Below are 12,042 nucleotides of genomic sequence, written 5' to 3'. Positions count from 1 at the left end.
TTTACTTCGTTGGTTTCTGTAAGACATGCGTTATATTCCTGGGTAAAACATTTATTGATTGTCTACAATTTTGTGGGAAGGAGGAGAGTGTTACATTTGTTTTTGCCCTGTATCTGTTGCGTTTCTCCCTTGCGGCCGATTGCGCGTTTCCGTGGTTAATTAAGCACATGTGTCTTTTTATCGACGTGTGTCCGACAAGTACCGTAGTTGCACTGACAGTTTTGTATTGGAGCTCCTGAAATGAGCTGTGTGAACGAAAACTTGACCTAACTACTTTTAAATAAAACATGTGCCTGTAATTCTAAGAGTGAGAACAACAAAACATAACATTTCCATCAAAAAATGAATTGTGGGCACCCCATAGTTCACATGAAAATTCCTACCTGAACAACATTTCTGTGCTATAGCCGAACTTTGTGACAATTCCTAACAAGTGCCACATGTCACTACTGAAACATGACGAAGTTGCAAGAAATACAAACTTCAGTAACAACTGTCTGAGGAACGTGTTCGTTTACTTTTTGTCGAAATCGCAGGTCATGAAAGGGCATCAATGCGTTTTGCCATTCTTGTGGGCAATTCACTAAGGAACGACTTACCGGTAGTTATGTATTGGTTGTCAATCAGAAAAATGATTGCATGTACAAGGCAATCGCTTTTTTAGTACCTGTCGCGTTTTTATAAATTTCGAAACTTTTCGGTCTATATGGATCGATTTCAAGGTCGCCATCTTGATGAGGAGGAAATCTTCTTTAAGATTCTGCAATAAAAAAGTGACACATCTTCCGGGATCGCTCAGCAGAACGACGTGAAACATTTGAAAAATACGGCGTTTTGTACGTGTTGGGGGTATTATCGCTTTTTTTAGTACCTGTCGCGTTTTTTATAAATTTCGAAACTTTCCGGTCTATATGGATCGATTTCAAGGTCGCCATCTTGAAGAGGAGGAAATCTTCTTTAAGAATCTGCAATAAGGCCTTTTCCTTATGTCCATTATTACGTCATGTATTCAAATTGTTTTTTGATTATGACGGAAGGTTACAACATTCATATCTTTTGAAACTCGTTTTGTGTGTATACTTTGTTGTTTTTTTGCTTCTTGTTGTTTTGTGGTACCATCATTTTTAATTTTAAAATATGTGTCTAAAATTTTTGTTTTTTTAACTTGGATGATTGGAAGCGTTAAACTTTGTCTGCTTTGTTATAAAATGCTGTTTCATTCTGTTTTTGAAAATTTTGGAGTCGAAAACACTGTTGTTCGTTTGGATAGTATGATTCTGCTAGGATTCTGCCAGAATGACAGTGTTATTGGTAATTAGTGCTGGGCCTATCTCGGAAGTTGCTTTTCAATATTCGTAAGCGGCAACTAGGCCTATATAGGCCTAGTGAAATCGAGGCTGCCAATATTTTTTAAATGCTGATATTGATAAAGGCTAGGTAATGGTGATCACAAGAAAAGAAGCTGAAGAACTACGACCATACATAACAGAAGCTGCCTACGATGTATTGGGTTTTACAGATAATGCAGTTATCCTTGCAGCTGTCAATTGCTTGTCTCATAATTTGGACAGAATGTCTACAATAGATACGGCTAGGCCTATAAAATACTTCAACGGTATTATATAGGCTAGTTAGCCTGTTAGCGTATAGGGTCGGCTATTGACACCATTGTTGTTCTAATGATTGGTCTTCACTACACCAGGACTGGAAAGTTGGAAGGTTTTCGATGAGAAATTAGGTATCCATGCACAGGCCAAAAACCAAGCGTTCACAGCATAAGTACAGCCAGTGGGCTGTAACAAGTATTTTGAAACTTGCAAGAAAACCGTTTTATATGAATTAATTATACATAGGCCTAGTGAGGCTGAAATTAGCCCATACACTCGGCAAAAAAAAACTTTCTTGTTAGCCTTCGTATTTTTCTTAACATTTTTTTTTAAAGATTCCGAATTGTCCAGGCATGAAAATGTTTTCTTTGTACACTTGTGTAACATATTCTTATAGTGGCAAACAACTTAGCATGATTATTTTGGCGCTCTTAATTTTTTGGTGATCTATGGAAAAACTAGCCTAGGTAGCCTAGTTTAACTGCTGCAGTGATGAACGTTTGCTATTTCTTTCTTTCTAAGTTTCTACTATTATACATTTTCAGCTCTCAAGGCAGTAGTCTCCAATAATGCACAGATGAGCCTGTGTATTTATCAAAGTATAAGCAAGGATTCTAACAGCACCCTTTAGATTCAGCAGTGATATGTGGTCAAACTTCCAAATTAGTTCCACTTTTTTGGAAACTTTCCAATTACAAGTTTGCTTGTGCATCAACTTACAGTAAGTCACACTTGGGTTGAAGAATGAAGATGGTACCTACCTAGGCTACACTTAGTAATAATAAAGGTTTTAAAAAACAGCAATTACTTTTTGTGTAATTAGCAATTTGCACTGTGATTTTATTGCGGACCAAAAACATCAAATTAGCCACACTGGTCCCCAAAACATACGCGGTGAGTATAGATGTTAAAAAAAATGATTCACTCGATTTGGTTCACGAGGCACAAGCGAAATACACGGGACAGACGATGCACAACTAAATACGATAACGTGCAGCTGTACTTTATGATTAATCTTGGTACCTAACTAGCTCAGAAAGTAATTACTCACTTTGGTAAATCTGCAACTTTCTTAGTTTATTACTTCGTAGGCCTAATGCTATTAAGTTGCAATTGGTTCGAATTAAGACACACTACATTTTGTTAATATGTATTATGTTTGGTAAAGGTGAAATGTAAATATCGCAAATAGTATTGTCCGCCAACAATAGAATGACGTGCTGTTAATATCAAAGAAAATTATCTGCCTCTTGAATTTCGTGGCGTGTGGCCTTTTTCAACCTATTCTGTTTCGGATGACCTTATTCATGAACCCTTATAAAATTGCATTGCTTAACCTAATAAAATTGATGACTACACCAATAGGCTTAGACAATGTTTTTCTCCTTTTTATGCAATTTATTGAAGTAGTAAAGCATAATGAAGTGAGAAGTAACACCCAAGAAAAATTAAAACACGAAAGTTAACACACTAAACAAACACGTGGGGCACAACATTTGAGAAAAACTAAAGCACAGGAGAGTTAACTCACTAAACAAAACATGTGGGGCACAACACATGATAAAAAAGAAAAAAGCATTAACAAATAATAAATAGTACAGTCGAATCCTGTTAATTGCATAGTCAATTTGTAAAGCCTTTTTATGCGTTAAACGAATTATGCGAAAGTGGCAAGTCCACTTATTGTGTTACTTAATGATGTCAACACACAAAACACAAACGTTTATTGTGCATTGCGATCATCCATTCATTGAAACACGCAAAACATTCTAACTTCTATTGTTTAATCAAGAAAAATGCTGTGCGATTGTTGTTTGTATAATTTTATTTTGCATGCTTTCTTGCATTTGTGTTTCTAACGAATGTGGCCATGTCCGCCCCTTCAAACTGTAGTCGTTTACGAATTGTATCAAGTGCAAGGAGAACTTCTTTATTTTTTGATGTAGTTGTAGTTGATTTCTTTTTCAACTTGTTTGTTTCGTAAAACTTCTTCACAAATTATGGTTTCATCTTAACGCAACGCTTAAATGAAACTAGAACAGTACGAATGTTAATGTCTGAATATTGATAGCCGCGTGTTAATGCTTAAATTGAGCATTGTTGGTTTGATGATTTCGTAACAAAGCGCACTACAAGTCACAAAACTTACGCATTGCGTGTGCGCTCCCAGTGCGTGTTGTTTTTAATTTTATCTTTTAAAAACTTTTGAATAATCGAATAAATCACCTTCATTTTTATTCAATTAAGCGGATTATGCAATAAACCGAAGTATTATCTTTACAAATGATAGACTATGGTTTGGGACTTGCGCCCTTTATGCGATAAAACGAATTATGCGATTATCCAGAATGCAATTAACCGGATTTGTCTGCATAACCTTTTGAACGTGAAATCGCTATTACAGTCGAAATCGGTTAATCGCATAGTCAATTTGCCAAGCTTTTTTATGCGATTAACCGATGTATGCGTTTCCTACATTTTCTCCGCAATTCTCTTTTTTAAACACCGGCGCACGCATTCTTGCTTCTCCGCCGAATTTTGGAATGACACAATACTTTATGACGCAACAAGTGAGCTTCCTTCTTTTCGATTTCGACACGTGGTTTGCGCTTTGCGACGTAACGGTCTTTAAATAAAAATTAGTCTTGTTGTTCTGTAGTGATGCAACCATCCGTAACTTTGCTTAAATGAAACGTAGTTTTGTGGTTCATAATCATTGTAGAGAAGGCCTTTTTTCGTAAAGTTTTACTTTATTGTTCAAATCATTTACGTGCTACTGTCTCTATAGCCTTCAGCCTTGCTGTGAATTTAATCACAGCTGTCTTTAATTCACAACTGCTGCCTTCAGTGTCTTGCCGTGTATTTAATCGCTGCGGGTTATGGGAGATCTTGCGATGATTTTTTTTATTGGTCAAGATAATCTTCAGCAACTTAACACTTCATCAAAGGAAATATTCGGTTAAGTGATACAAGTCTACAAATCAATCAAGAATTCCTATTCGATTAACCGATTTATACGATTAACCCTTATGCGATTAACCGTTGAATTTTCTTCACAAGTGAATGGGAATGGTTTGGGATTATGCAATGCTATGCGATTAACCGATTTCGACTGTATTTGTTAGAAAAATCCGCCCTGTCCGCCCAAGTTCAGCGCCCGTGCCGACAGTACAGTAAGGTGCATACTGTATCTTGAGAATTCGTTATAATTTACCGTCTGGTTTGTTACCGGGTGTGATAAACTTTTGATTATATTGGATGGAATCTGTATTGAAAATGTGATTCGTGATTTTGGAAGAACAACTTATATGGTCCCATTCAAAGCCTGGAGATGGACTGCCTGATGTCACACATTGGTCAAGGAATTATTTTAAAGTCCTTCCCACACCATACGCTAAAAGCAATTGTTTTTCCAACTAATCCAACTCATAATATTATCCCCTAATGGTGAAATTTTTAATGCAAGTCGCGATACAATAACCATTACTACAACAGTGCGGTTTATTTTTAAATAAACTCTAAATTAATCACATAATATAACCAGTGGAAAATTCCAAAGGAAAAATAGAAAAATTAGTTTTTCCGTTCTGCAATTTTCCAAAACGGAGTTTTACAATTTCAAAAATTGTTATCACAAAATTTTACAAGTACAAGGACTCTAAGATGAGGTGAGAAATTTCCAAGTCTTCATTTTAAATTTGTTTAAGCACAAACAATAAGAGTGAGATGAGCACCGTTAAACGCATTAAAGTAGAATGCTCAAACTTGCAGATGTCTATTAGATCATTTTTCTCTTGACAATGTAGTTAGTTTGCCGTATGAGAAAGAAAATGTTTCGAATTCAGGGCCTGTAGGCCCATCCGAAGCCCTATCTAAAACAATGCAAAGTACCATATTTCAATTTGAATTTGCTTCTAAACAAGCCCAGTCACCTGGCTGAGTTTTTGTATCCACCGAGATGTAGGACAAAAGGACTTAACGCAGTATTTTGAGCAAATTCTCGTATCTGGAATTCTCACACCAAATGCTTCAACTTTTTAACAACTTTTTTTCTTGTATTTTTCCAAAAAATCAGCCAAAAAGCCGTAACTTTGAACCAACACAAAACGTCAACTTTAGCCTGAATCTACACTCCGCACCCGCCATAACAACAGCAAACATTCACAATTTGAGGTCGCGTGCGCACTGGACCGGAAATATTGATACTTTTTCTATAGTGACGTCTTGCATGCGACCTTCGTCACAATCGCCAGGTTACCGTTTTAAAACTGCTCAAAATGGTACTACAGGCCCTTCAGATCCGTCTATTCCTGGTTGCTCCGAAAGTTTCATTATTATTATTTTAGTGGAAACTTTAACAACTTTGTGCACTGCAAAGAAGTATGTATGTTTTTGATTGCTTTTGCAGCACATGTTGTGGTATATGTCTATGGTGTTGTGTGTATGATTTCTATAGGTACGAGCTTTACCTTTATATATATAGAATACACATGTTTGAAGGGCAGAGAGCCCTTGACCACTAATAAAATAATAAAAGGTTCTTAGCTTCGTTTTTTACGGCCAAAAAATCCTTGAAGTTTAGGAAAGCTTTATATAATCTAATGTTTGTCTTTTGCACATTTTTCATTTGATCAGTACACAACAAAGTTAGCACCATACATTTTGCTCCTCACAGTCAATGGTGAAAAATAAACGATACAGTATGAAAAATATTACATTTCAAACTTAATCATTGCTGATTGGATATAGCGCAGCAGCCTGGGGCAGAAAGCAAAAAAACATCGTTTGCAGAATGCAAACAGTAAAAGCTTTATTCCAGCTGTGATTTATTTTATGAGTTACTCAATCCAATAGTTAAAAATTCAATGCAGTATGAAATCTTCAGCTTAACGCATATGCCATGTAGACAGTCAGGTGATTTTATGGTTTAATTAATTATAATATATACTTTGCTTTTACCATTGCATCAGCTGAACTATTTTAAACTAGTATGTTTTCCGTTTGAAACGCAAATTACTTTTGTGAACATGCATGAAGAATGACTGTAGTGTAAGTTATCGAGGGAGTACTTAATATGTGATTTACACGGTAACAATACCTTTTGTTACCCCAAATTCGAATGTTTTTGGAGTTTGAATTTGAGAAGACATAAGTACCAATAAGTTCAATGATTGCTGACAACGTACAGAGGTTGTGAAGGGAAAACAAGAAAAGCGTTCAATTTTAGAAATAAATCAGCCTTACTTGGTCAAAATTCAGAAAATAAATACAGTACAGTATATGTAAAGGTTTTATTCTCTGTTGCCCGCTACCCACTGAACGTTTGTAACAGGGTGATCCAGTAGGTTAGCACTTTGTGTTAGTTTAGTTAGAACTGTATGGTTATACGGAACGGTAGTCCAACTTACTGCACCAGGGTAGCTTTGATTATCTTGCACCATTAATCATTTTTATGATATACGTGTATAAATGATATAGGTAAATGATGCCAAAGCGTACCTGTATTCACACAGAAGACATTAATCAGATTACCCTGGATTTTGATAGCTACTTCAAAGTATAAACTGTTGAGTATTTAGGCTAAATCTTATTATTGAATCGTAAAATGCACGTCCACACATATAAGAATTCCGGTGTGCACTTTGCCTGGTAAAAAATCTCATGCGTTGACATGACCAACTTTTCGATATTGGCACTACACAATGAGGTATCCAAGTCCATCCATTCAAACTGCATTCATCACCGAATTGTATCAAGTGCATCTAGATAGATGAACGATATGTCAACAAAAGCACATGTAAAGCAATTTTTTTTTGTTTTGTTATAATTACCGGTGGGCATTTTTAGGACAAATCTGTGTGCGCCCGATTTGGAACAATTAACCATACTTGTTATATCATTGGCTATGTTATGGCGGCATTATTCTGTAAGTTACCATAATGAAAATGAAGCAGTTAATAATAAACAGTAATTTTCAAAGATGATTATAATGTAAGCGCAATCGTAAATCATAGTGCAGCTGCGAAGATGATTTGAATAATGACATTAACCACCAAATAGTTGCTTGCACCAATAGTACTTAAAGTCAACTTTGTCTCCATCTAAATTACAAGTGACATTACTTTATCCTTTTAATAAGCTACAAGCAATGAAATCCCAACTGGTGTATATTAAATCAGATTTGCATTTGTGACATCACTATGACTTTGTTTTGTTAGAATGATTGATGGTATACAATGCTGGCTACTTTGTTTCATTTGTGAGGAAGAGTTAGGCTTATAGATATTTGATTTCTTCGCTTAATGCTGTTAGTAAAGACAAGGCGATTACGCAGTGGTATTATAAAATACTTTATTCGTCAAAATTGATCCAGCCAACCTCTAGTAATTGTGAAAAGTTGAACAAATTTCAGCATTGCTACGGCACATGTAGAATGCTTTTCTCCCACCTTCTTTAAAAAAGACTGGATGAGGAGAAAGGGTTTGGGACCAGTTTTTTGCTCCTGGCATGGCTCTGGTTTTATAACCTCCATGGTGTCTAGCAAAATAATCATGTATACTAGCCAGCACAAGCCTCTGACACATTTTGAGGAAGAAAATTTATTTATACCTACATGGTAATGAAAGATCACTTACACGCCATGGTCAGTGGTTTTCCACAACACGTCAAACAGACTTGAGATATTAATTTTGAATTAGTTTATTCGATTTGGTTGTTTTATAGATGTTGACTGTATATCACAGAATTTCAACCGATGACACATAAAACATTCCAGCAAGATTTTAGGTCCTGCATATAAGCCTCGTCCATGTTTTGTTTAAGCCTCTCGCCCTATATTTTGACCAGTAAATATAGTCGATTGATTTACAAAAGTGTTTTTCAAACACCTGAACACCTAAGCTAGATCCACAACTGCTGGTCACAATGGTGCACATTAATTAATTATCTGTGTTCTGTAGGTTAGAGACCAAATATATTTAAAAAAACCTTTGATATATTGCAATAAGATAAGTTATAAATTGAATCATAAGAAATGCAAACGCTAATGCTTCTATTAATTTTGTTTTTTTTATTCACGATTAATATATGCTGTTCTGTTATAAAGTACAAGAATTGTACTGGTATTGTATCGTGTGTTGAAACTGCAAGCCAATGTGTGACTGTTTTCTGATTAAAAACTGTAATGTGTTTTACATGACTAAGACTATTTGCACTGGCTTGAGCTATGTTTAATGTTGATAATATAAAGTTTAATAATGAGCAATATAAATTTATTTTTTCAAGAACATCTAAAGCCATTAATAGACACATCTGCATCTAAATTTGTGGAAGAAATGTTTCTGAAAATCGATAGTGTGAAAATGTCACGAAAAAGAAAGGTATGTATGCTTGGTATACAATTGCTTCCAAGTATCATTGAACTGGGTTATAAATTGCATAAGTGCATTAGTTATCCCGAGTGGAGGTTCATTAACAGAGCTCATTTTAAGTTCTGGAAAATCTACTGTGGGATCTCAAGTTCAACCATTTGGCCCCAAAACATTGTTTAGAATAAGTGAGGTTTCCAGAATAATGACTCTAGATGTAGTAATTCATTAAAATAGATAGAATGAAATCTGTTTAATTTTTTTTGCTATGGTTAGAATTGCGAACTTATTGAATTGTAAAATAATGAGATTTAGCTGAACATTAGAGATGTGCAAAATAGAGTAATTTATTATTTTAGAATAATTTTTTAGAATCATATTTTGGAATAGTTCCAGAGCAATACCAACCACACTCGTTTATTGAAAAATATCTGTTACGAAAGACAATGGCAGTTTGTCTTTAGGAAATTCTTCCTGTTATTTCTCGATTTTTTTAACTAGAAGTTGGTTAAGTTGGGCATTGTTTGTGAAATTTTCACAATCAATGAATCAATAACTATGCAGTAGGCTTTGCTTGTTATGACCACCTTGAGACCAAATCATTTTGGTCATAATATTGAATGGTCTCAATTAGAGAGACTGCAGTGCATTATAAACACACCAGAATTGATGAACAGTTTTGCACAAAATAACAAAATCCATCAAATTCATCTTTTATTCCATTAACATTTAACAGCAACATTAAAGTCAATGTCTGTACCTGGGTTGAGAATATATGGTCAAACGTCCTAATTTGGTGCAATTTGGAAACTTTCCAATTACAAGTTTGATTGTGCATCAACTTCCAATAAGTCACATTTGGATGAAAGATAGTACCTACCTACACTTAATAATAATAAATAACAGCATTTACTTTGCGTGTAATTAGCAATTTGCACTGAGATTTTATTGTTTGCCAAAAACACGAAATTAGCCGCATTGGTCCGCAAACATATTCAACTGTATTTTATCACTAGTTTGACTTTATGACTATTCTTGATGACTAACTAGTTCAGAAATTAATTAGCCACTCTAGTAAATCTGAAACTTTCTTTATTACTTCGTAAGCCTAATGCTATTAAGTGGCAATGCCTTTAATGGTTCAAATTAAGACTCATTACTTTTTGTTAATATGTATCATGTTTGGTGAAGGTAAAATGTAAATATCGCAAATAGTATTGTCTGTCAACAATAGAATGGCATGCTGTTAAAATCAAAGTCAATAATTAAATTATAGGCCTATTTGAATTTCTTGGTTTGTGGCCTTTTTCAACTTATTCTGTATCGAATGACCTTAATACCTTATCAAATTGCCTTGCTTAACCTAATAAAATTGATGGGTACAGCAATAGATTAGGACAATGTTTTACGAAATTTATAGAAGTATTAAAACATAATAAAATCAAGTGAGGCATAACACCTGAGAAAAATCAAAACATATGAGGCGTAAAATCATCAATAATAAATAGCATTAAGATTGCTGCAAAACGTTGCAAAGCAAACAAACAACAACACACAAGCAATTCATATCAAAACTCCGTTGCCAAGTCTTGTCTATTTATAGACTTGACATCATTGAATACAGTACATGCTTCCACCGCAGCGAATTTTAGAAGGTACCACTTGCTGCCTTTCAGCAGTTGTACCCTCAAGGAACCACTGATAACCACTTCTGAAATTGCTAAGCTAGAATAAGTGTCTTCCCTAATCTCAATTAAGCTGTGACGATCCTCCAATAACGTATCCCTTTTTGTGGTCACCTTATTGTGATATCATCTTTTGCATTCCGGGAGAGATTTTATTATTCACCACTCTGAAAGTGAAAATTATAAGGCTGAGTGATTTTGGAGTTTTAAGGCAGTAAACGCATTAATGCCGGCAATAGAATTGTAATGCCCTTAGCAACAAGTACAATGTAGCTTTTTATCCACAATTCAAAAATAGACTTTTCATGTCTTAAATGGTTAAAGGCTTTGCCATTATATTTCCTTGTTTAGTGAGTCCACTTTATTAGGTTTATTCACTGGACATGGTTCGAAATATACTACTCTATAAAACATATATTTAACATACAAAAACAAAGCTTTTCATCTTAAAAAACACCAAAGAAAAGACTTTAGTCACACGAAGAGTCACCTCAAGACCACCTACGTGACCTGTGTTTTTTGTTAATGTGCAAAATGCACACTAAATTCAAACAGGCGCTATTGCTTCTGACTCTAAGTAAGATTTAAAAATGTTTTACATGTTTTTAAAGACTAAGATTCTCCATTAGTAAATGACATAAAACTTTTTCGAATTACCAGCGTGGAACGTACAATCAACAAAGTAAGAAAGCCAGTGCAAAACATGTTATTGGCCTAAAATCAATAGTCTGACAAAATACGTTCAGATGAGAAGGTCAGACCACATGCAGTGAGCTTATCTTTGTCATGTGGTTACATGTAAGATAGGTCAACAAAAGGACATAAAAGGTGATAATTTTTTTTGTTTTTTATTATGACCAATGCATTTTTAGGATGAATCTGTGTCCGCTTGATTTAGAACGTTTGACCATACATGACACAATCGTCACTGTCATGTTGCATAATTGACCTGGAAAAATTGAGAGAAAAATTTGAAATAGATGGATGATCATAGTAAACGGAATATTATATGGCAATATTTTGGACTGTATCAAAATGGTCACATAAAATGGATAATCATATTGTCCATGGTCATATTTAGCGGATTCTACTTTACTAAGTGTAAACCTAGTCTACAGAATCTCTTAGTGGTAGATTATTGTTATATAAACTTATTCCATACACTTCTTCCTTATTCAAATAGAATAAACAAACTTTGGTTACTAAACAGTCAACAAGTTATAGGAAACAAACGGTGTAATAAACACAGTGGTGGAAGCCATAGCAAAAACCTAGCTACTCTGCAACTAGTGAGGTGTCTCAATGAGGTCATCTTGAACTATGACCAGATCAAACAGCAGGTAAGGATACAACAAGGTGTATAGTAACTATATACTGACACAA

At 34.8% G+C, this 12,042-nt stretch overlaps 1 protein-coding gene across 1 annotated transcript in view; it reads left to right on the top strand.

The window, feature by feature from the left end:
• Window positions 1–1,790: 1,790 nt before the first annotated feature.
• The window catches only part of LOC143452459 (U4/U6 small nuclear ribonucleoprotein Prp3-like), a 46,552-nt gene continuing 36,300 nt past the window's right edge, over window positions 1,791–12,042 (top strand). Inside the window, exons 1-2 of the mRNA XM_076953450.1 lie at window positions 1,791–2,328; window positions 8,892–8,986. Coding sequence (XP_076809565.1) covers window positions 8,942–8,986 — 45 coding nt within the window. The 5' untranslated portion in view covers window positions 1,791–2,328; window positions 8,892–8,941. The remainder of the gene's footprint in view (window positions 2,329–8,891; window positions 8,987–12,042) is intronic.

This window comes from Clavelina lepadiformis, chromosome 4, assembly GCF_947623445.1.
Source record: "Clavelina lepadiformis chromosome 4, kaClaLepa1.1, whole genome shotgun sequence".
In the NCBI taxonomy this organism is placed as follows: Eukaryota; Metazoa; Chordata; class Ascidiacea; order Aplousobranchia; family Clavelinidae; genus Clavelina; species Clavelina lepadiformis.
This window is presented reverse-complemented; position numbering and strand designations above follow the sequence as displayed.